At 40.8% G+C, this 24,299-nt stretch overlaps 3 protein-coding genes across 4 annotated transcripts; all 3 read left to right on the forward strand.

The window, feature by feature from the left end:
- tmem9 (transmembrane protein 9) lies at positions 1 to 2,934 on the forward strand. The gene is made up of 6 exons (XM_028410088.1): positions 1 to 135; positions 281 to 426; positions 703 to 794; positions 940 to 1,048; positions 1,320 to 1,451; positions 1,537 to 2,934. The coding sequence occupies exons 2-6, from the start codon at positions 334 to 336 to the stop codon at positions 1,675 to 1,677; spliced, it is 567 nt and encodes a 188-aa protein (XP_028265889.1). The 5' UTR covers positions 1 to 135; positions 281 to 333; the 3' UTR covers positions 1,678 to 2,934.
- Positions 2,935 to 3,543: 609 nt separating this feature from the next.
- On the forward strand, positions 3,544 to 22,878 carry cacna1sb (calcium channel, voltage-dependent, L type, alpha 1S subunit, b). Its single transcript, XM_028410086.1, has 45 exons — positions 3,544 to 4,182; positions 5,403 to 5,508; positions 11,784 to 11,923; positions 12,054 to 12,187; positions 12,321 to 12,473; positions 12,563 to 12,768; positions 12,867 to 12,970; positions 13,062 to 13,207; positions 13,279 to 13,360; positions 13,449 to 13,609; positions 13,687 to 13,912; positions 14,109 to 14,316; positions 14,396 to 14,516; positions 14,602 to 14,716; positions 14,800 to 14,899; positions 14,977 to 15,046; positions 15,395 to 15,527; positions 15,617 to 15,746; positions 15,826 to 15,885; positions 16,191 to 16,297; positions 16,423 to 16,510; positions 16,620 to 16,727; positions 16,832 to 16,884; positions 16,974 to 17,120; positions 17,306 to 17,507; positions 17,608 to 17,766; positions 18,088 to 18,198; positions 18,286 to 18,369; positions 18,791 to 18,835; positions 19,283 to 19,309; positions 19,393 to 19,518; positions 19,604 to 19,669; positions 19,762 to 19,853; positions 19,949 to 20,108; positions 20,199 to 20,326; positions 20,404 to 20,500; positions 20,610 to 20,712; positions 20,823 to 20,924; positions 21,002 to 21,135; positions 21,247 to 21,372; positions 21,678 to 21,886; positions 21,988 to 22,052; positions 22,189 to 22,235; positions 22,318 to 22,392; positions 22,585 to 22,878. Exons 1-45 carry the CDS (start codon positions 3,998 to 4,000, stop codon positions 22,876 to 22,878), a joined length of 5,535 nt encoding a protein of 1,844 aa, XP_028265887.1. The 5' UTR covers positions 3,544 to 3,997.
- On the forward strand, positions 6,502 to 10,675 carry LOC114438607 (uncharacterized). 2 transcript variants are annotated; one of them, XM_028410087.1, is made up of 7 exons: positions 6,502 to 6,642; positions 7,864 to 8,154; positions 8,268 to 8,306; positions 8,384 to 8,428; positions 8,524 to 8,702; positions 8,886 to 8,982; positions 9,499 to 10,675. In XM_028410087.1, the coding sequence occupies exons 1-7, from the start codon at positions 6,604 to 6,606 to the stop codon at positions 9,625 to 9,627; spliced, it is 819 nt and encodes a 272-aa protein (XP_028265888.1). In that variant the 5' UTR covers positions 6,502 to 6,603; the 3' UTR covers positions 9,628 to 10,675. The 2 variants fall into 2 exon arrangements, 1 of the variants encoding a protein (XP_028265888.1); XR_003670982.1 differs by lacking the exon at positions 6,502 to 6,642 and adding an exon at positions 7,271 to 7,444.
- Positions 22,879 to 24,299: the final 1,421 nt, after the last annotated feature.

Consider the following 24,299-nt stretch of genomic DNA (forward strand, 5'->3'; position numbering starts at 1 on the left):
TCCATTTTCGCCGCGTGTGACGACAACCCGGAACAAGGAAGGAAGAACACATTAATTTGAGCAATTTCTCTTCTAAACACAACTGCTAAATCCTGAATGCATAGCAGAAACACACAGTTCCCTCACTGTAACAACGTAAGCTAACAGTATTGCTATATTTGGTTTATAGTCGCGTTGTTTTAGCTTTAAAGTCTTTCCGCAGTGATGTGACATTTTGTGTCGTTGATTTCTTTGCCTGCTAGCTACCAGCTACATCTGTTGACCTGTTGTGTTTTGACAGAGATTAGCTGGTAATCCTGCACCCGTCGTGCCGATCGTTTTGCCAGTGGGGACATGTCGTCTGGCAGGGGAGGATCCTGGGTCTTTGTTGTAGCCGCACTTGTGGCCGTATTTCTGCTGGATGGTGTTGTTTTTGTACAGGCTAAGGTAAAACAGACAAAACAGGTGTATTGCGTTTTGACCTGGCCCGTTATGTTTCTTTCCTGTGTGGGCAGTCATTTTAAAATGAGATCATATTCGTTTTATTTTATCTGTAATGTATGTACTGTAATCCCTAGTAGTCTATCGCACAGCTTTTTATGATATTTTAGCATTGAAGTATGTGTGAACACACACATGCACACGCACAGCCAAGCAATAATCTTAAGTAAACACGTGGCTAAGTTTGGGGCCGTTTTTAATCAGTGTTGTTGACTTTTACAGAGCTTTGAGGATGTCCGCTGTAAGTGCATCTGCCCACCATACAGGAACATCACTGGCCACATCTACAACAGAAATGTTTCCCAGAAAGACTGGTGAGAAAGCTGGTGTTTACACTCCTAGTCACAGTACACACATGAAGGTTTTCTTTTCTTTTAATTTGACAGAACAATGTTTATGTGGCATACGTAATGTCTATGCAGCTGTGTAGAAACACAAACATTTACATCTGTTTTACAGCAATTGCCTCCATGTAGTGGAGCCCATGCCAGTGCCTGGCCATGATGTGGAAGCTTACTGCCTGCTGTGTGAGTGCAAGTATGAGGAACGAAGCAGCAACACCATCAAGGTACCCCTGGAATTTTAATCCCAAAACATGATTGATTAAAACATAGGGAAACCTCTTTATCAGTTTGCCTTCTTGATTCAAATAAAGTCTGCAATAGTCTTGTGTTTACAGCAAACCAGAAAGGAATGTGTAATGTTTAACTTTAAAGTCTGCAATTTTAAGGCTAAAATAAGAACATAGTTGTAAAATAATTGATGACAGTATCATTAATTAAAGCCATGTTGCTTCTTTTCAGTCATAATAACCTTGATTTATTCACCAAATGTCACAGATAACCATCATCATATATCTGTCTGTCGTGGGTGCCCTGCTGCTCTACATGCTGTTTTTGCTACTGGTTGATCCTCTTATCCGCAAACATGACCCGTATACTCAGCCACTGCACAACGAGGAGGACTCTGAGGTAACCGTTCACACAGATACATTTATTTACATCAGCGTAACGTAAATATCCTGATTTTAAATGCTCCTGCTTTGTGTGTGTTCAGGAGATGCGTCCACCGGCCGACAGTGCTCAGGCCAGAGGAAACACTGTGCTGGAGCGGGTGGAGGGAGCACAGCAGCGCTGGAAGAAGCAGGTTCAGGAACAGCGCAAGACTGTGTTTGACCGTCATAAGATGCTAAGCTAAACCCTACAGCTCACCTCAACACTTTAGATTTAGAGTAGGAAACCTCCTTAAGCTCAGCGCTCTCACACTCACCAGCTGTGCACCACACCTGCTGAATTAGTATTTACTGAGTATTTCTTACTGAGAAACACTCTGATCTAACACACTGATAAATTTATTGCTTATTTACTATATATAACAAAATATGCTGATTTGCAGTTGTGATAAAAAAAAACTGCATGTTTTGCTCGTAGTGGCTAAAAAAATCATTAATTTCTGGCAATTTGCAATGCAAAAAGTTTGAAATGTGTCTAATTATTAGGTTGTCATTTATTTCACATTGGACATGGATGCATTTTAAGCTTTAATAGTTTTTGCTTTTTAGGTATTTGTTAATACAAAGTTGTTTTTCTTGTACCACAGTTTATAACATCATCTCAAAAGAATGCACCACTGTAATTCAGAGGGATTTTGCCAATGCCATTGCTCTGCATATGCATATTTGCATGTTTCCAGTTGACTGTTAAATACAAGTGTGGGCATATTAGGAGCCATTTGCACTAATAGTTTGATTCAATTTCAGCCTTCAAATATTTGCCGTTGCTACCTTTTAAGATCTGTGCCTTTTTCTGTCTCTCTCTTTGTGTGGAAGAATGTATTTCATCAAACCAAAGTGTAAGTCTGTCATGTGAGCAGCTCACAGCTACAAAAAGTAACAGACTGTTAGGTCTACCAGTATGTGGTGTAACATACTTTCCATGCAAAGAGAGAAATGGAGAATGTGGCATTTAACAGAGCTTTAAAGGCATTCTCAGATGAATCAAATCTCTGCCACAGGAGAATGTCCTAAATCTGTAAAGCTGCTGGTAATGCGGGTCGATGTGGCAGAATCTGGCTGCCTTGTAGCTTTGAAGGGCCCTGTGTGCATCACTATGTGTCAGTGAATTTCCCCTCTCATCCTACTATTGAAGCTCCCAGTTGGGAACGTTTTAATGTGACCAAGCAAAGACACGCTGACTCACATTACCTCATGCACAGTGTGAACTGCTGAAATTGATTTTGTCTGTAAAGGTTTATTTATCGCTGAAGTGTTTTGATGAGTTGATTTAAGTATTGTTTCATATCAGTGTTTTCTATGTGTTTGTCATCCTAATTGGAGTATTGCACTGCCTGTGTCTTACGTTTAGCTTGATGTAAAGTAATAAAACACCTGAGAGTAAGATTTTTGTTGATTCCTGCGGATATCAGCAAATGTCTTTCTTCTTGGGTTGCAGCAGATTTTTCTGTGCTGTGTATCATTGACACTAGGGGACGATGAGCTACACACCCTGAGGTGCTGTGCTGTGAGAAGCACTTGTTAACCACCGATTAATGTTTCACAGCTTTTCCTTAAACTTTCAAGTCATCTCTGGTATGTGTTTGATCCAACATTTGTAATTCCCCAAATCACATGCTGCACTAACCCCACTCCTGTAGAGCTCAGCGAGGATGACTTTGCTGTTAATTGTTCAGTACATTTTACAAAAACGAGAGTGCCACAGATATCTGATCAACAGTTTGATTAGATTATGAGATTTTTTTCTTTATTGTTATCAGTAACATTTAGATTTTAATTTAAGAGATTTTAACAGTTAATAATGGTATTTTAAACCATTTATTAAACGGCTAATTTCAGGTGTTACTGACATTATTATCTATAGGAAGTATCTGTGTAAGGTGAACTAAACACTGTTTGGTTTCACATTCTTTTGTGATCTCAGAATCATGTTCTGCTCCTGAAATCTATCCACCCAATTTTTTCAGCTCACTTTTTGTTTGTTTTGTTTACAGTTTAGGATTCAGCTTCAGACTGTTGTGAAAAGGGGGGCAGGTTCAAGGTAGTGCTGCAGGAACCCCCAAACAATATCTCATCCCTTCTCTGTGCTTAGCCCCACCCAACTTGGTCCCATCTACTACCCATCTTGTCTACATACCCGCACCCCCCACCCCCCAGCTCTCTTAACCATCCCCAAGCATGGCCTGCTGGTGGTTCACAATCTAAATTTAAACCACAGCAAGACCAACTGCTCCTCCAGCCTGGGCTCCTGTTATTTCTCCCTGTCGAGGTGGGCTCTTTTTGTCAGAGGCCCTCAGCCGGCAGGAGAGGCCTGTGGGTTCTGTGTGAGGGAGTCAGAGGAAGAGGAGCAGGGGAGAACTGGGTGGTGGGGGGAGACCACACAGGTTTGGCTGGTCTGGAACCCAAAGGCCTTGGCAAAGTGGGATTTACACTGTACCTGACTTTGGGATTTTACTGTGAGAATTCTCAAGGATTTGGGAGCTTTTTTCAACCGGAGGCATCAAGATGGCATCCAATGCTGAAGCGGCCAAGCCGGTCATCATGAATGAAGAAGAGCTGAAGAGGAAGCAGAGAGAGAAGCTGAAGAAACTACAGGCCACAGGGGGCAACCCAAGACCGGCAAGGTCCCTCTTCCTCTTCAACCTCAAAAATCCCTTCCGCAAGGCCTGCATCAGCATTGTGGAGTGGAAGTATCCTTTAAAGCTTTTATCTACACACACAAAATACACCTGGCATATATGTTTTGAACACAGTGAAGTTTTACACTTACTCAGTATGGAAGATACTAACTTTATTAAGAATACTGACAGAAGACATACAGGAGTCATGTGTCTGCAGCCAGTGAGTTGTCAGCATTGTTGTGTTCCTGGGCTCAGCGTGTGCAAGCCAAGTCTCTTTTAAATCTGATAAGGCGATCCCTGAAGTGTTAAGACATTTGTTATGGGTCTGGCCCGTGTCAAAATCAGATCTGTGGTCCTCAAATTTTCACCTAAAGCTGTTATAAGCTTATCTATTTCCACATGGAAAAACAATGAGGTTTTCTCTTTAGTATCCTATTTAATAGTCTGATTGTTAAATGTGGAAATAGTGTCTCTGAACTACAGGCAGCCTTTGAGTAGCTGTGACCACAATACTGGCTGTTGAGTAAAGTTATGGATCCCTGTAGGGGATTTCCTGCTTTTAGCCTGATGTCCATTATAGGGGCACACATATTTTCCATCGAGAACAGAATGAGTTCATCAGATCTATCCGGTGACAACAGGGTTCTCACTGCAGCATTGAAATCAGATGTTGTATATAGACTGTGAGTGCCTTTAAAAGTATTGTGGTATTTTTAAATATCCATATGTTAGGTTTAATCTCATTGGTATGTGATTCTGTATCACTTGATTAACATATACATACAGCAGTGATGCCTTTTAGAAAGAGACTAAAATGTTATATGTTTAAATGAAATATATGAATATATATAATTGAAAGGGTTTTTTCCTGATGAGCAGTCTGTGTTTAGATGGTTTGGTAATATTCTTGGGTTGTGCAGCTGTCCCACGGCATCACAGAGAGATGCTGACCTGGCAGGGGAATTCTCATGTGGAGCCCCCTATGGGCGAGAATGAAGCAGCACAGCAGACAAGGTTACATTAACAGTGATCACTCAGCTGGCTGGACTAGAGATGATGTTTCAGGCAGCATTTAAAGCCAAGATCAGTGGCTAACATAGCTGCAAAGCATAAAAAGCAGGCGGACTCTCTTTTTATTTATTTTTCACCCCTCATTTGTACTCTTATTATCATTATGAATGGCCCCAGATATAATATACTATTATGTAGATGATTATTTGGGGGCTCAGTGTGATTTTCCCAGGCTTCTTTACGTATTGTTGTTTTGATCCTGAACTCACCCCACCCAGAACCTTTGAGATCATAATCTTGTTAACCATCTTTGCAAACTGCATTGCTTTGGCTGTGTTCCTGCCGATGCCTGAAGAAGACAGTAACAACACCAACTCAAGTTTAGTAAGTGAACACAACTCGTTCTCTGACATATGACAAGTGACTATGAGGAACTTTCTACCTGTCATAATCATTTCACACCCATTAGTCTGCTACGCTTTAGAAGCAACATCAATTTGCTGAACACAGCTTAAGCTTTGAGCCAGTAAAGTCTGATACTTCATGACTAAAGGTTTCAGCTGCTCATCAGCCTGAATGCCAAACCCCATTTACATACCTCCAGACACAACTCTGTTCTTTATTTGGAATCCCATCTGTGCTCTAAAGGGAAAATGAGCAAACATGCAAACAATTGTGCATTTTGTTTATCTTTCCTCTTCTTTAATCAGAATCTCGTCATGATGACAGAGAATTAATTAACTGTGCTATGTATGGAAGATGAAAAGCTATGGGGCCATTATGATCTATTTTTCAAGTAGTATTGAAAGCTTTAGAGACTCCTCACTCAACACTCCAGCTGGCTGGTGATTCACAGTATCTCATTTTAAAAGGAGCGTAACCATGCCTGGCGGCAGGTGTTAGCCTCCTGGATGCTCCTGATATGTGTCCAAAAATATTATATTTCAGCATCATAGGTGTGTGTTTTCATTGCTGTGAGTAGCGTATTACAGGTCAGAGCTAGTCAGAGCTTTACCAGTGACTATATATATATTGGATTTTCTATTGACACCAGTGTTAATATTTTCAGTAGAAACATTATGACAGACTTGATATATGGATTATTTTTCCTGAGAGGCTTGACCTTTCTGTATAAATTTCAGTGTATAGCACCAATCACCAGCCATCACCTACACACTCTCAGAAAGGATGTGTTAAAAAATAACACAAAAAATGTGTTGTCACATGTTTAACACTTTTTGTGTTGATTTCAACACAAAAAGTGTTAAGAAGCCTAAAATTATTAACACACTTACTATAATGGGCAGTTTAACACAGTCTGTGTTATTTTACATGACGGATTTTAAATTGATTTGACCTTTAGTTACAGTTAATCTAGAAGACCCCTGTGCTTCAGCCCAGGTAAACCCGTGCAGTAGCAGGTTTAGGCGGGAAGGGGGCGTCCTTTTTTAATCATTTGGCCTATGCGCCACAGAGAAGATGGAGGATGCCTCGCTTGGTCTGCACCACTACCAATCGGTAAGTATTCATTAATATATTAACTTAATATATCATCCAACTGTAATGTGTCAGGGTAAATTTGGAATGTAAATAATCCACCAACTAAATCGCATTTTAAGGGAATTCATGATACAGTTTACGTTTTGTTCAGCAGGACTGCTTTCAAGCTAGCTAGCACAAGACAGACTTCTGTTGTGGTGTTATACCATATTAACGAAATTACACAACATAAATTCGACTTGAACTTTATATAGTCGCTCGTTTGAACACGGCATGAAACCCGGTGGATATTAACGATTAATCCCGACACCGCGGTGGGGATAGCTAACATTAAATTGGGACTGGTGGTGGTGTGTGTTTTTAACGGCGCTTCGTTTTTGAATTGGGTCTGGTTATCTCCCTTCTGTTAGCGCGAGCTCTCTCCGCCGCGGTGTTGGGGAGAGCGGTGGTGTGTGGGGGAGGGGGGAGTCGACCATGTCGTATAAGACATGAGAGCGTATGTCTTACAAAGTCGCTCATATCTCAGGAATGGTAATGGCTAGAGACGTTCTGTTTTTTTCCTCGAAAAGAGGACACTTCAGGCTTGTGCGTTGTAAATGGGCTGTTCTATGGGCAGGTCAGTGTCCAATCAAAACTATCGAGCGATATCACAAGGGGCTCAAATATCCAATTGTAGAGCCTTTGTGCTCTGACATAGTGTATCAAAGATGTCTTCTGAAGACGAGGAGTAGCTCCCCTGACTAGCTGGATCGTCGACACGTCTGAAAAGCGGCTCTGAATGCAATAATGGGGCATAGCGGACCGTTATCTTAGTCGGAATGTGCGTTGTTTTGTATACCCCTATTATACACTCTTATTTCTTACTGGAAACGTTTATTTGGCTTATTAGCGTTACTGTGTTTTGTTACGCTAACCCGGAAGTTACGTCGAAGACGTTCCGGGTGAACAGGAGAGTTATTACTCTCAGACGCTCACAGTAAACAGCGCTCTTTTGCCACACAAATATTTCAGTGACAAAACATTTAGACATTTTAGACACTTCTGAAAATTGATTTATATAGTGACAATAAGAAATCAAGTAATAATATTGTGTAAATAAGTAATTTGATATACTTATTTGTGTTTCTGACATTTATTTTATAGAAAAAAGTGTCTCAGTTGCATCATCATTCTTTTTATGTCTGTATGCTGTGTTGATAGTTCAGATTATCTTATTGTAACTATGTCTTCCTCTTCCAGAACACACAGGATAACCTGCAACCCAGCAAAGTCCTTGTAACCACTTTTAAAGATAAGACAGAAGTTGCTAAAAACATTTTCCATGTTAACAGTGCCAAGGATCTCATTGATCAAAGCCTAGCCCAGCAAACTGGCTGTGTGCTTGACAGGTTGTTAAAGTATAATACTGATTTCATGAAATACATTGATGTTGACATGAATGAGGAGGAACTGAAGGATTTGGATAGATATCACATCTTTCTATCAACACAAGGGACCCAAGTTGAATGTGTGGAGGCAAATCAAAATCAGGTACACTTTGTTACTCTATTTCCAAAAATGGCACAAAACCAACCTGAACCTGTGCACATTCTTTATAAACTCGGCCCCTCTAGGTCAGTTAATAACATCATCTTCTCTTTAAGGCTCAACCACACACTGAAGGTGCAGGCGGTCAATGGGAGGTACGTGTCATTATGATAATGAGTGTTTACAGTCACACAATCTTCACAATTAGCATTGACATTTATTTCTTTTAAAGACTGAACCTAGTGCTAGTGAAGCTTGTCAGAGTGGTCCACTGGAGGTATTTACAATATCTATTGGTTACAGATGTTGTTTTATTATATATGGAAGAGGGTGTGTATAATGCAATATGTGTGTTGTAATCTGCTTTCACAGAAATGCCAAGGAGAAAATGATGGCGTGCACAGATTTGATGCAGCCAATCTGGTGGTGCTAATTAATAACAAAGCCCCAAGTGTACTTGCCGAATATGAAAAATCTGGAACGCTCTCTCTGGCATCCAGAAAACTCCTTGTGAGAACAGGTGTCAGCGATCTGGTTGAGCGACGGGGATTGTGAGTTGATTGATCATTCATCTAGACCATCATTTTTTATAGTACATGTGCTCCAAAATGAAACATAATAAAGGATTATCTTATCTTATCTCATAACATAATACTAAAATTTGATGTAATCTTTATTACACTATTGCATTTTAAATTTTTTTCTGGGCTCAAAATCTTCTATTTTGCTTTCAGTTACCCCTCCAATGCTGACAAACTGATGTTGGCTAAAAGCATAACAACAATCTTCCCATCATTAAAGATCAAGATACAAGAGGCGAATGAAGGATTTGTAAGTGTGAACAAATGTCATTCAGTTGATTACAATTTTGCATAGCAATATTTAGTTAAGCTTACTGTACGACTTGTTATAAATCTATTGTTAAAGATAAGTTAAGGTTAGGTATCTCAGTTTTTGAGGTAATAGAGATTATTATTATAGAGCTATTAGTATTAATTTTATTGTGTTTTCCTCATCTTATTTTTTCTTCCTTGATATTTGATATTTCAGTTGCACTGAAAATCAAGTGAGTTAAAATGAAATGCACTTTGAGATATTAATGTTTGTAAATGTATGTTTTTGCACATTTTTAAGATTAAGATTAACTTTATTAATTGCCGTGGAGAAATTAAGTTGAACAAACAAATTTAGTAGTGTTCAACATCAATAAATTAGTCAATTGATATAATAGGTACAGAAAACATTGTCTGAAATGAGCTCATAATAAAAGCAATAGCATGATACTCACATAAAAATGGTGAAAATGCCGTTTATAAAAACTATTTCCTTTGCTTAAATGTGTTCCAGGAGCACTTTTATGATCCAGTGTCCCACTGTGGATTCATTGAGTTGAAACTGAGGAACTGCGGAGAAACCTTCATGAAGATCAGAGACGCTATCGCAAACGCGGAAAGTCCAGTGAGGCTTCTGGAGTAGCTATAACATTACAAGCAATTTCAGAAGGGGAAGAAGAGTCCGCCAAGGATTGGATAACAGCTACCAAAAGGATCAGACCATCTCCTGAGAACCTCACATCTATCAAAATGGGCATGCAGACAGACCACTCACTCCAAAACATCATTTTATGACTCACTATTGGCGCATGATGATAAAGTTTGGCCCACTTTTAAAGTTATGGTGTATGAGATTTGAGAGTAAGCATGGTCCCCTGAAAAGGCATGCTCATGTTGTGTGTAATTTCATAAATATTTCTAAGACTTTGGCTTACAAGAATCAAGTTCAAAGTATGTATAATTGGAAATTTAGTGATCCACTGATGAAAAAAATGACTGTACCAAGCGGCTTTCCAGTGATGGTTGGATCTTTGGAAAAAAGTAATCTGTTAATTGAAAATCTGAAACAACATGGGTATGATATTGGCACTTGCAACAAAATTCATGTGGCTCACTCTATCTGTTGGCATGGTCAGACATATAAAATGGGTTGTGTTCTTGCTTTAAACTGTGATGCAAGAGAGGAGCGTCTGTTTGGAGAGATTTTACATATGGTTCCCAATTGTGAAAAGGAAGAGGTGCTAATTTTTCTCAAAATTTTAACTGTTAAATATTTTGATGTCCATCTATTTTCATATGTGGTGGAGCGGACTGATGAGTATGAAATGATAAATGTAAACGATATAGCAGACATCAGACCCCTAGACTTGCTGTCATCTTTCAGTGGAAATGCACTATATATTAATCCCAGATACAAATTGATTGTCTAAATTTGCATTACTGTTAACTGCTTTACCTGTGACACACCTGAGCCAGTTACTTACTTGCAAAATTTGGGAGAGGATAGTTAATGGTACTGCCTGTTATGTGGTCATGCAGTTTATGATGGTGTAACCTGGTGTCCCTGCAGTGATCATTTACAGGTCATCCCATTGTTTAATGTTGATGTATGTTAATGTTTGCCATGAAATTATATTTCATGTTTTTTTGCAGTGACAGAATTATTTTGAATAAAGGTCACTTGAATTCAATGCAAATTTGAGTGTTCTAGTGGGTTTTGAGCATATAAATTCTGTATTAGAAAGTAAAACGAATTTTGTATAAATAGCACATCTTTGTGTTATTTTTAACACATCTTTGTGTTGACATATTTAACTCACAATGTGTGTTAGATGTGCTTACACACTGATTATGTTAAAAGCAACACAAAATGTGTTGTCCTTAACTAGACACGCTGATGTGTTAATTTTTAACACATGATATGTTATTTTTAACACATCTGTTTTGAGAGTGCACATTACATTCAGTCAATGAAAATCTCTGAGTTAAAGCGACTATCAAGTTTAAGGGTACACGCTCAATTGATCTGCGCCAGCCAAATTCCTCAGGTACCATCAGGTATCATTTTATCTTTTTAATATCTTTGCTTTGGCTCACTCATAAGCGTCCTCCCAAATCCTTCTTAAGTCTTACGATGCCATACTTCAGAGGTGAAAAATGTAAGAAGAGATGGCTCCACCCCCCCCCCCCTCCCACCCCCATTGCTGTTAGAACTAGGTCGACTTCGATGGTGTCATTGCACTGATACAGGTAGCCTCACTCATTCACTCACGAAAAACTACAGACTACTACAGAGGGTAAATAAAAGTTTTAACAGTAATGAATTCTCCATTTGTGCCTGATTGTGCCTGAATTATGTGCTGTAGTAAGGGGTCATGTCTGTGGAAACCTATGTGTGTCACAACCAGAGCACAAATAGAGGGACAAACTGCAAACACAGGCTTTTATTATCAACCACACTGATGATTATGTGTTACACAAATCATTAGTCACTGAGTTATCAGCCACTGCTCAGGTTGTGTTTAAATCTAATGAATTATCTAATACCAGCAGCTTACCAGCAGTTTTGATTTATGCTTTTTCCAGTAGATGCTCCAAAAGTATCTAAGCACCACTTTAAAACCACATCTCTGCTGACCTCCGGTGGTTTAGCTTGTTGAGAATATAGTATGTAGGAATGTGTTGGGAGTGGATGCTGTTGAACTATGCTTTTTAAGTTACCCATTAAGGTCAAAATGTACTCAGAATTGTTAATTTACTGAAAAAATATACATGAGAGATATTTCATTTTATTTTCAGGAGAGTCTGGAGTACATCTTCCTGGTTATCTTCACGTTAGAGTGTTTTTTGAAGATAATAGCATATGGGTTCGTGTTCCATGAAGGGGCCTATTTACGGAACTGTTGGAACATATTGGACTTTGTCATCGTCTTCATGGGGTAAGATGAGCTGTGGGGTGCAGGTGGATATCTAGCTGCCCTGTGATACTTTTTGTAGGTGAAAAAGCAATAATGTAATGCCTGTTTTGTATCATGGTAGCTGTTTATTGCTGATTTATTTTCCCTACAGTCTCATCACCTTTGCTTTGGATACCATAAATAAGATAGCAGGAGTGCCAATGGAGAAGGGCGGGGGTTTTGACATGAAGGCGCTGAGAGCCTTCAGAGTGCTGCGGCCCCTTCGGCTCGTTTCTGGAGTCCCCAGTAAGCTTCAATCCACACACACTGCAGATGCCTTTTCTGTGTGAACTGTTGACCTATCAGTGCATAATATAAAGAGTTTGCTCTGTGTTTGTAACCTTGTGTCTGTAAATGTGTTTCTGTTCTTCCCTCTCAGGCCTTCAGGTGGTGATGAACTCCATCCTTAAAGCCATGCTGCCCCTGCTGCACATCGCCCTGCTGGTCTTCTTACTGGTCACAATCTATGCCATCATGGGCCTAGAGCTGTTTAAGTGCAAAATGCACAAAACCTGCTATTACACTGACACAAGTGTGTACAGATTGACACAATCTGACATATTTGCACATGGGGTTTTATAGTGAGTTGCATTTTATTTCCATCTTTTCCTTGGCCCACAGATATCTATGCCACAGCAGAGGGTGAGCTGCCTGCTCCCTGCGCTCAGGCTGGTAATGGACGCCGCTGCTCCATCAATGGTTCAGATTGTCGGCCGGGCTGGGAAGGTCCTAACAATGGTATCACCCATTTTGATAACATCGGGTTTGCCATGCTTACTGTGTTCCAGTGTATCACCATGGAGGGATGGACCAAAGTGCTCTACTGGGTCAGTGTCCATGTGACCTTAGATCTATATTTTATGTCTTAATTGTACAAAACACACAACCCTTTGCTAACAGAATTTGTTCTTTCTTTGTCTTTCAGGTGAATGACGCCATGGGAAATGAGTGGCCTTGGCTCTATTTTGTTCCTCTCATTCTGTTGGGATCTTTCTTCGTGCTAAATCTGGTTCTGGGAGTGCTCAGTGGGTAAGATATTGTCCTCTCTGCTCTCTGTACAGATATTCTCTTCACATAAGCAAACAAATAATTACACTAGCTTTTTTGTGGTTTCATACAGAGAATTTACCAAAGAGCGGGAGAAGGCCAGGTCACGTGGAGAGTTCCAGAAGCTGCGAGAGCGGCAACAGCTTGACGAGGATCTTCATGGCTACATGGAGTGGATCACCCATGCTGAAGTGTTGGATGCTGATAGAGAGGGCAAAGGTCAGCTCTATACTGCACCTCAGCTCTTACCCCATGTAGAGACCATCAAATTACAACTGTTCTCTGTTCAGGTCTCCTGCCTTTGACCAGCGGAGATTCTGACACAGACAGTCTCTATGACCTGGAAGGCAAGGGTAAAATCATCTACTACTAGTGAGTCTGCTCTTTTGTTATGTATAAAAGCACCATGCAAAATCCATGTCAGATTGGCACAGCAAGATGAGGTTACTTTTGTTTCCAGCCGCCTGGCTCGTCGCTGGAACCGTTTCTTCAGGATGAAGTGCCTTGTGTATGTGAAGACCAACAGTTTTTACTGGTTGATTATGTTCCTTGTCCTCCTCAACACTCTGACCATAGCCACAGAGCACCACCACCAGTCTGACAGGCTGACGTCTCTACAAGGTTGGAAATTAATTTCTATAATATTTTGCATATTTCCCCCCCAGTTTTTTAAGATATTTTGTCTTCCATCTCAACAGACCTGGCGAGTCGCATCCTGCTGGTGCTGTTTGTACTTGAGATGTTTGTAAAGATGTATGCTCTAGGACCCAGAGCATATTTTATGTCTCTTTTTAATCGTTTCGACTTCTTCGTGGTGCTTTGTGGTATCCTGGAGATGATCATGTTGTCTGCCGGTGCTGTTACTCCCCTGGGTTTCTCAGTGCTCAGGTGTATCCGGCTGCTGAGGATCCTCAAAGTTACAAAGTAAGTGCAGACAGGTCACAAGTTCTTCTCTGCCCCAATCCTAGTGCAAACCAAGAGCAGCTAATTACTGTGTCAGCCTCTCATCCAGGACATGAAGTTTTTACCTCTGCTTTTCTTACCTTAACTTTTCCTTTTACTTATTTTACTTTGTTGTGTTGCATCAGTTTGAACAGTTGCAGTTTAACTTGTTTTTCAGGTATTGGACCTCTCTAAGTAATTTAGTGGCCTCTCTCCTCAACTCCGTTCGCTCCATTGCCTCGCTGCTCCTCCTCCTCTTCCTCTTCATCGTCATCTTCTCACTCCTGGGCATGCAAGTGTTTGGGGGTAAATTCAACTTCCCTGACCACAGACCCAGGCGCAGTAACTTTGACAACTTTCCTCAGGCCCTGATCAGTGTGTTTCAGGTGTGATTTGATACCTAAACCTCCAACACCATACATTCATACAGGACAATGATAAATAGTTTTTCTGTCCATCTTTTAGGTCCTAACTGGAGAGGACTGGACCACTATCATGTACAATGGCATTATGGCCTATGGAGGGCCTGTCATCCCTGGCATCCTGGTCGCCATCTACTTTGTCATCCTCTACGTCTGTGGCAATTGTATCCTTCAAACTCGTAATGTCATCTTGCATAAAAAATTAAGTTAGCACAGATGCTCTTGTTTTCCTGAGCTCAATCCAATCAGATATTCTGCTCAATGTCTTCTTGGCCATTGCTGTTGACAACTTGGCAGAGGCTGAGAGTCTGACCTCAGCTCAGAAAGAAAAGGCAGAGGAGAAGTTAAGAAAGAAATTACTGCGGTAAGAAAAACAACTAAAAACTTTCAGCCAAGTGAGAGGATCGTCCTAACTTACTTCTGCTTCTTTCCATTTTTACCCTCCAGGTCTAAAATGCCAGAGAAGACTGACGAGGAGAGGGAACGGATTGCTAAGAAACTTGCAGAGCAGAGGGCCAAGCTGGAGGGCATGCCCACCACAGCCAAGGTTTGTGTTGTTTATGGTATTGAATCACATGTTTTCAATCATGTATAATTAATACACAAATATGATTTTTTTTCTAGCTGAAAATTGATGAATTTGAATCCAATGTCAATGAAGTTAAAGATCCGTTCCCACCCGCTGACTTCCCAGGTAAAACCTAAACCTCAGACTTGTAAACCTGCATTTGTCGTTGAAGTAGTTTTTGCAGAAGGAGGTCAGTAAACAGGGCACAGTATTCATTACACCAGCTGTTTATCGGTGCTGCTGTCTTGGTTATGTTACAGTGTAAGTATAGTAAACTCTCACCAATATTAGACTAAGCTAAATCTGGAGTCTAACGTTATTTTCACACCACTGTCATGTCTACCATATAAGGCCTACCACATCATTCCGTATTAAAACATTTCTCCTGGATCTTTTCCCCAGGTTCACCTCAAGTCCCACAGCTAGTGAAAATGTCATATTTGTAAAATTTCATACATTTTTTAATCATGACAGGTGATGATGAGGAGGAGGAGCCTGAAATCCCCATCAGCCCTCGGCCACGTCCAATGGCCGACCTGCAGCTGAAGGAAGAAGCAGTTCCATTACCTGAAGCCAGTTCCTTTTTCATTTTTGGCCCTCAGAACAAGTAGGACTCTGACAGTCATCCTACATGACACCTACCTGAAAATACAAAGAATGTTGTCTATATAATGTTGTCTCTTTATTGGAATCCAGGTTCCGTAAGCTGTGCTACAAGATCATCAATCATTCATCCTTCACCAACCTGATCCTCCTCTTCATCCTGCTCTCCTCTATCTCACTGGCTGCTGAGGACCCCATTGATCCCAAATCCTACAGAAACCAGGTAATAAACAGGTTTACCTGAACACTGAACAACTGTTACACAAACACAACATTTAATAAATGCTCTCTCTGTCCCTTAGATCTTGGCCTATGCTGATATTGTCTTCACAACTGTGTTCACCATTGAGATTGTACTGAAGGTAAACATGTGCTGTGTATTTCATGTAATACTTTATCTGGATTTGGCTGAAAAGAGTCCAGGTTCCTCACTCCAGCGATGTCCAACCAACATAATAAATTACAGGAATATAATTTAAAATTATGTAAAAAAAAAAAAAGCTACTGTAACTGTTTTTGCTTGAATTATTGACCAGAGAGTCAAATTTCTGTCAATTCACCAGTCAATAAATGTACTAATCCTCACGTATATGTAACAATTTAAATCTTAAGCACTAATCTCTCCGATTCAGTTCTTGTGTATAACTGTACTGTCTTTCACTGACAGATGACAGTTTATGGAGCATTCATGCACGAAGGCTCTTTCTGCCGTAACTCTTTCAACATTCTGGATCTGATTGTGGTCGGAGTGTCTCTTCTATCTATGGGAATGGAGTGAGTTCACATTTCAGAAGCACTCAGTTACACAAATATTGTCACCACTGTTTATTTTTCCGTACAGTATTTAAACATCAAAGACTTGGATGTCAAGACTGATATTTGTCATGTGATGTATGCAGATCTAGTGCTATCTCTGTGGTGAAGATTCTCAGGGTGCTGAGGGTGCTAAGGCCTCTCAGAGCCATTAACAGAGCCAAAGGGTTAAAGGTACAACACGTGCATTATTCATGATTGTGTACTTGCTGTCATGTGTTTTCACAAACCTTCATTAGTTGAGATTCTGTATTTAATGTTTATGGGTTATCTTGATTGACAGCATGTCGTCCAGTGTGTGTTTGTGGCAATCAAAACTATTGGCAACATCGTCCTGGTCACCATGCTGCTGAACTTTATGTTTGCCTGCATAGGAGTCCAACTCTTTAAGGTAGGTTCTGGTGTATAATACTGTAACGTTCTAATTTCCAGACTAATCTTTTAAGTGCAGAAGCTTTGCTGCTATAATGGTGTCATTAATCCTTTCCCTCTCAGGGTAAATTCTACAGCTGCACAGACCCCTCCAAAATGAATGAAGAGGAATGCCAGTAAGGCAGACTACCTTTACATAACATAGATTTTATTTATAAAAGTGTAATGCTGTTTCAGAGTAACTGTTCACTGTGTTTGCTCTCAGGGGGTTCTTCTTGAAGCACATAGAGAATTCCCTGGAAGACACAGTGCTGGCTAAAAGAGAATGGCTCAACAGTGACTTCAACTTTGACAACGTGCTCTATGGCATGCTGGCTCTTTTCACTGTCTCCACATTCGAGGGCTGGCCAAAGTAAGCACAGAACAAATCTGACATTTATGAATTTGATTTGATTTTTATCTGTTTAAACCGGTTAGAAGTCAGTATATTGTGTTTGGTAGATATGGATTTTCCATTGCTTGGAGCCTGAATGAATAAACCGTCTGTGATTTTTGCTCTTTCCTTTCATCTCTCAACATCACCGCATTTGTTCCCAGACTTTTATACAGAGCCATAGATTCAGGCGAAGAAGACAAAGGTCCGGTCTTCAACAATCGTGTCGACGTGTCCATCTTCTTCATCATCTACATCATCCTTATAGCCTTCTTTATGATGAACATCTTTGTGGGATTCGTCATTGTCACCTTCCAGGAGCAAGGCGAGCAGGAGTATAAGAACTGCGAGCTGGACAAGAACCAGGTACACTGAGACCAAGCTTAGTGACAGCATTTCTTAATAAAATAATATATAATATATTTTCTTTGTACACACTCCTCCTGTCTGTTCTGCATCCCATCAGCGTCAGTGTGTGCAGTACGCCCTGAAGGCTCGTCCACTGAGGTGCTACATCCCCAAAAACCCTTACCAGTACAGGGTCTGGTACATCGTTACCTCCTGCTACTTTGAATACCTCATGTTCTTCCTGATTATGCTGAACACCATGAGTCTGGGGATGCAGGTATGTAAATTCAATTTTTCTTCCATCCTTGGGTGCTGAAAGACTAAATCATTTAGTGTCATTATTGATGCTAGTTATAAAGTTATGTAACAACTTAACAGCAGATTTGATAGTAATTAATTTTGGAGGATGATGGGTGCATAAATACTGGGTGCCTCGCTTCTTTTTCTGTCAGTGCACATTAATTTTCAGAAAGCATCAAAGTTTGGGGGTGTGTCTTAATCCCACAAATGGCTGAGCATTAAACTGAGTCACTGAAATCTAATTTATCATTTCTTTTTGCCCAGTGAGTAGTTCTAACATGTTTTCCTGTGTGAACAGCACTGTAACCAGTCGGACCATGTTACCAAGCTGTCCGACACTCTGAACTTGATCTTCACCGTGCTCTTCACTGTGGAGATGATTCTCAAGCTCATGGCCTTTAAAGCAAAGGTAAATCCTCCTGTGTTTGTTGTTCTGACGGTTATCCATCTGGCCTCATTTTCTAACATTACAGTATGTTTTACTTTTTTTGTGCAGGGCTATTTTGGAGACCCGTGGAACGTGTTTGACTTCATTATTGTCATTGGTAGTGTTGTTGATGTCATCCTGAGTGAAGTCGATGTGAGTACATGTGATAGGACATATATCAATACATATAATTTAACATAAACCCTAAAGAATCCCACAGATTTCAGGTTCTCATTGCAGGCGCAGACTGCTCCTATGTCACCCACATAATTTCCACCCACCTCAGTGGCTTTTGCTACCACCTCAGAGGCATTTCCATCACTAAACCACAATTATTTGTGTCACTGTTTTCAGTTACATTAGTTACACTGTTGTGTGAGCACTTCAAAGGTGTTTCTATCGGTTAGGGATTGCAGTTATACATGGTAATGCTACACAGTTTTCTCTGGCAATCACAGACACCGTTGCACTGCTCTATCCTCACTTCTGTCATCCACACGTTACTCTCCATCCTTGGTCCCCTTGTTTTCCTTTATCCATCCCTCACTCCTCCTCATCTGTCTGTCCTCCACAGACTGCCCTGGCCTCCAGTGGAGGACTGTACTGTCTCCATGGCTGTGTAAATATCTGATCTGCACTGCACTGCTGCATGAGCCTTGCTGTGTGAGCACCCTGTTGTCTACTAAACTTTAGCACCTCTGTAATGACTCTGTGTTTGTACTGCCTGTCTCATCTTACAGAGGCAGTGTAAGATAAGACCTTGAGGGGTTTGCTGTATCGTGTTACAGTATGGTTCAGTTTGTATGAACAGGGCTACACTGCTCATCATGTATGTGTTTAACAGCAAGTATAACATGATGGATGGTTAATACTTTGACAGAAGTGTGTGCCTTTATTCTGCATGGGTTACAACTTGTAACTGCTCAGCAGACCTTTTGTAACTCCTTGAAAATTAAGATGACTCTTAATATTAATCATTTTAATATCACATTTTGGATCGTATATAATATACAAAACACAACTCATGCAACTACAACCTCATCATCTCTTTATCTACTTTGTGCAGGAGACAAATCCTATGCAAGCAATTGCGGTAAGCCTAACCTCTCCCAGCAGTAAAACTCTGTGTGTTTTTGTTTTTTCTTGTCTTAAATTCCTGTTTTTATTTGTATGCAGGACTCTGAAAACGCCTCTGTTTCTATCACATTCTTCCGACTCTTTCGTGTTATGCGTCTGGTCAAACTGCTCAACCGATCGGAGGGCATCCGCAACCTGCTGTGGACGTTCATCAAGTCTTTCCAGGTCATCATCTTCGTCATTTCTTCCAGTCTCCACTGTGCTTTCCTGTGGGCGAGTTCTGAATGATCAAAATGTTTGCTGTTCACAGGCTCTTCCTCATGTGGCGCTGCTCATTGTGATGCTCTTCTTTATCTACGCTGTCATCGGGATGCAGGTACTGTCCTCAGTATACATTTTCATAAGGGAAATATTATACATCTCTGTATATTTTATTGTATATCTGAATTCATTTGGAACCTCATTCAGATCTTTGGAAAAGTAGCCTTAGTGGACGGCACCCAAATCAACCGCAACAACAACTTCCAGACATTCCCTCAGGCTGTTCTGATGTTATTCCGGTGAGTCTCTGCACCAGGATCAAAGGCCTTTTTTTCTCCGGGTTGAAAAATCTGAGTCAGAATCTCACAAGTTTACTGTGTGTTTATGTATCAAGGTGCGCTACTGGAGAAGCTTGGCAGGAGGTCATGATGGCTTCGATGTATGGGAAGAAATGTGACCCCAAGTCTGACTTCCTTCCAGGCGAGGAGTACACCTGCGGGTCCAACTTTGCTGTCTTCTACTTCCTCAGCTTCTACTGTCTCTGTGCCTTCCTGGTGAGAAAGTCACATGGTCAACAGTTATCTACACGAACATTTAAGCTGTTATCGCATGATAAAATTCTGCTTCTGTCCTACCTACACCAGATCCTCAACCTGTTTGTAGCTGTCATCATGGACAACTTTGACTACTTGACGCGTGATTGGTCTCTTCTTGGTCCACACCATCTGGATGAATTTAAGAAGATCTGGGCTGAATATGACCCTGAAGCTACGTGAGTGTGAACGTCATAGTGAGATAAAATGAAGGTCAGATTTTAGTGTTACTCAAGAAATGTATGAAATCTTACAGAGGGAGAATCAAACATCTGGATGTGGTGACTCTGCTGCGAAGCATCCAGCCTCCACTGGGCTTTGGAAAGTTCTGTCCTCACCATGCTGCGTGCAAGGTAAATACAGTCAGGAAGAGGGATCCAAGTGATGCTTACATTAATAGTATGTAATTCTCAATAAGAGAGTGTCCTGTTTCATTGAGTTGTTTTTTTTTTCTGTCTGTAGCGGTTGGTTAGTATGAATATGCCACTCAACAGTGATGGCACTGTCACCTTCAATGCCACCCTGTTTGCACTGGTCAGGACTGCACTCAAGATCAAAACAGAAGGTCAGGAAACATGTTTTTCTTCCATGGCATGTATAATATATATATATATATATTCATAGTGTTTTTGTACTTGTAATTCTGTAAAATCTTTCTGTATTCTTTCCTAACAGGAAACTTTGAACAGGCCAATGAGGAGCTGAGAGCCATTATAAAGAAAATCTGGAAACGCACCAGCATGAAGCTGTTGGACCAGGTCATCCCCCCTATAGGAGGTGAGTCTGTAGACATCATATTTCACCTTTACAAAATAATCCAATATTTCTAATGCAGATGCCTTTGTGCCTTACAGATGATGAGGTGACTGTGGGGAAATTCTACGCCACCTTCCTGCTCCAAGACCATTTCCGGAAGTTTTTGAAGCGTCAAGAAGAATACTACGGCTACCGGCCAACAAAGAAGAGTGCCTCAGGCCCAGAGATCCAGGTCAGGTTTCTGATTTCTAGTATAAATCAATAGAATATTGCATTAACAACATACAGTGACACCTCAATTATACTCAGCTTACTATCTGCTTGTGGTCATCATGGTTTGTAGGCAGGTCTAAGGAGCATAGAAGAAGAAGCTGCTCCAGAGATGCACAGGGCCATTTCAGGAGATCTGCAGAATGAGGAGGAAATGAACAGAGCTATGGAGGAGGCTGGAGAAGAGACCATTTACCAGGTGCTGAAACACAACCTCTAACAAAACACAGTACACTGTTGTGTGTGCCTACACAGCAGCCTAGTTGTGGTAATGGCTAGCTGTTACTAGCATACTTATTGTTGAACTAATCTTCAATAGGCCTTGACTTTCTTAAATCTTCTAAAAATCCTGCTGAATGCTGAGATTTAGTTTTTTTATTGTTCCTGAAAAGCCATGAATGCAGACAAACCCAACTTTAGATGAGGCTTAGATGAGAACTTTTCCTCTGTGTCATTATTAAAATGGCAGTGTACTTACATGCTTGTGTTCCTTGGTATTTCCAGCGCTCACACGGTCTGTTTGGTAACCGGGTAGACTCATTCTCTGCTGAGCCCACCAACGCTCAGTCCCCACAGATGACCAACCAGCGGCCACTCCAGTTTTCTGAAAGCCAGCCTGAGTCTCCACCAAATTCCACTGCCCTGATGTCCAGCACTGATTTTTTCCCCACAACTGCACCAAAGAGCAACACCAACAACAACGCCTTTGCAGAGTGAGTGACACACACTCTTAAATACTCCTAAAATAACACTCCTAAATACTTTTGACATCATATACTCGGGTGGCATGATGTCTGGTCTTGTTTTCTTTCAGATTTTCATTTGAAAGAGAAGGTAGTCCAGAAGAGTTTTACAATCCCATTGAGGACAGAGTACCAGGTATGACAAACGGACAAGGTCATGGCCACATGGGCCACACAAATGCTAGCTGTAAAAATCTGGCAAATGAGGTTGTAGACTTCAAAGAAAGATTTCTCTGTATCTTATATTTGAGTTTTATTTATTCCCTTTTTAGACATCAGACACTCCTGGAGCTTCACAGTGAGAACAGACAAAACACAGGTAATGTTTAATTGAAGGGCCACTCTTACAGTGTATATGATCATATCATGTGTGCATGAACACATATTTTTTTTCTATTCAGTTCCCTTATCACCCCAACTATGATGACAGTCAGAGTCACATCTCCCAGACTGCAGCTGATCAGCTTGTCCAAGAGGTAAGTGTGGAAATATCTAGGAAAATATAATTACCTCTTATGTGTTAAAGCGGTTTGATCCACTGTCTAATAAAATGCTAATGAGCTAACTTCCTATCAGTCACAGCCAACGCTAGTTCTGGGGAATAGTGGTTTTAAGATGAATGCATTGCTACAAATAATGTACAAAAAGACCCTACGTGTTGTTTTTAGGCTCTAGAAAAAGACGGTCTAGTCTCCCTGGCCAGAGACCCGTCGTTTGTCTGTGTAACAACGAGAGAGATGGCTGATGCCATGCACATCCCCATCACTGAAATGGAGGGCGTGGCTCAGGGCATCCTTAACGAACGCTCCAGCAGCTCTGTGAAAAAGAGACGCCCCATCCCAACCCCTCATTCTGCCCCTGCAGCAGCACAGGAAACAGCCCGTCCTGATCCGGCTGTAAGGAGAAAGAGACGTCCAATTCCAATGGTTCCCTCCGTACAGGAGGATGACTCCGAAGTTTAAACTCTGTAACTTGATTTTACGCAGCCATTCTGTGGTTTATTTTTTTTTACACTTGTTGGTGGTTCCACCTCACATCACTTCAGGAAGCTTGTTCCACCGTTGACAATCTGTATCTGAAGTCCTAAAGATGGGTCCAGTCAGATTTAATATATTGTCAAGTATGGATGAAACTTAACCAAGACATGTCTGATAATAAAACATCTTCAGATTTATGGAACTAATAAAAACACTGATTAATCTCAGAGTAAACACATTGACGCACTTCTTTCTTTGTAGCGTTTGTTGAGGTAATCCATTCCACAGACAGGGACAACTATGCTAGTGAGCCGAGTGTCTAACTGAAGTACCTCACTAAGAAGGATAGTGACAGAGTACACCAAGTACTTGATGGATACAGAAAGTTCTTTAAGGACAGTGAGAAAAGACTCCACTTTGGGGAACCAGTGACTGAGTGTCTTTGCATCTAGGCCCAGAAAGGTGTTATAAAGGGCTTTAGTGCAGACATAATAGTTGAAGGATTTTTCTTTATTTGTAAGGCCTTTGATTCAGAAGGACCTACTGCCTTTGACTATAGAGGTTTTACCAGATTTTATCCTGCTCACAGATGTTTGCAGTTGGAAAACTGATTTTTTTAAACCGAAACCTTTGTTTTGGAACATGGAAGTACTTTTTGACCACAACATGGCCTTAATTTAAGGCCATGTTGTGGTCAAACAGTGTGACTTTTGTCACATGACTGCTACAGGCTTTGTGTTTTTCACTTACATGAATTTGTAGTCCCTTTGCATTGGGGGCAGTTTAGTTCAGCATACCTGGCGTATGGTTGATTTAGCTTTAACGTTTACTGAGGCTTTTAAGTTTAATGCGTTTTTGCACTGTTAATGTTTTGCACCTGAATGCAAACACTGACAGGCCCACCAGAGGACTGTTACTTGTTTTTTTACAATATCCTCTGATCTGTCTGTTTTGCTGTCACGTTATGTTACTAGGATTTGGAGATACTACTAGTTGAATGAACATCACTTTTGAATCTGTGCCATTAAGAAATAAATCTATCAAAACATTGATTTCTGTGTTAGTTTTCTGTCTGCAAACAAATGAATGGCCACTGCCTGAGGTTTGGATAAGGAAAATAAGACAATTAAACTGCTGGATGTGCTGAAACAAAACCTGACGACAGTAATATAACTGTGAAATGAGACAGAAGTGCATGCTGTGCCTGCAATACCCTGCAGAAGTTACTGTGAAAACTGAGACACTCCATAAATAGTCTTGCCTAGCAAAGCACAAGCACCCCTTATGGAATGGAAACTGACACATGATGCACGTCATGGGGTGAGTTCAAATGAAGGCAAAAAATGTCTATAAAACAGACAGCAAAGCTGCCAGGCACAGCACCGAAAATACGAACATATCACACT

This window comes from Parambassis ranga, chromosome 7 (assembly GCF_900634625.1).
Source record: "Parambassis ranga chromosome 7, fParRan2.1, whole genome shotgun sequence".
In the NCBI taxonomy this organism is placed as follows: Eukaryota; Metazoa; Chordata; class Actinopteri; family Ambassidae; genus Parambassis; species Parambassis ranga.

Excerpts from the sequence above, each read along its gene's own strand:
- tmem9 (XM_028410088.1), top strand. The coding sequence starts at position 334 with ATGTCGTCTGGCAGGGGAGGATCCTGGGTCTTTGTTGTAGCCGCACTT. Across the intron at positions 427-702 it reads TTGTTTTTGTACAGGCTAAG|AGCTTTGAGGATGTCCGCTG; the intron begins GTAAAACAGACA and ends TGACTTTTACAG. Across the intron at positions 1,049-1,319 it reads GAAGCAGCAACACCATCAAG|ATAACCATCATCATATATCT; the intron begins GTACCCCTGGAA and ends CAAATGTCACAG.
- cacna1sb (XM_028410086.1), top strand. The coding sequence starts at position 3,998 with ATGGCATCCAATGCTGAAGCGGCCAAGCCGGTCATCATGAATGAAGAA. Across the intron at positions 13,913-14,108 it reads AGGATCCTCAAAGTTACAAA|GTATTGGACCTCTCTAAGTA; the intron begins GTAAGTGCAGAC and ends CTTGTTTTTCAG. Across the intron at positions 22,053-22,188 it reads CATTGAGGACAGAGTACCAG|ACATCAGACACTCCTGGAGC; the intron begins GTATGACAAACG and ends TTCCCTTTTTAG.
- LOC114438607 (XM_028410087.1), top strand. The coding sequence starts at position 6,604 with ATGGAGGATGCCTCGCTTGGTCTGCACCACTACCAATCG. Across the intron at positions 8,307-8,383 it reads GTGCAGGCGGTCAATGGGAG|ACTGAACCTAGTGCTAGTGA; the intron begins GTACGTGTCATT and ends TTTCTTTTAAAG. Across the intron at positions 8,703-8,885 it reads CTGGTTGAGCGACGGGGATT|TTACCCCTCCAATGCTGACA; the intron begins GTGAGTTGATTG and ends TTTTGCTTTCAG.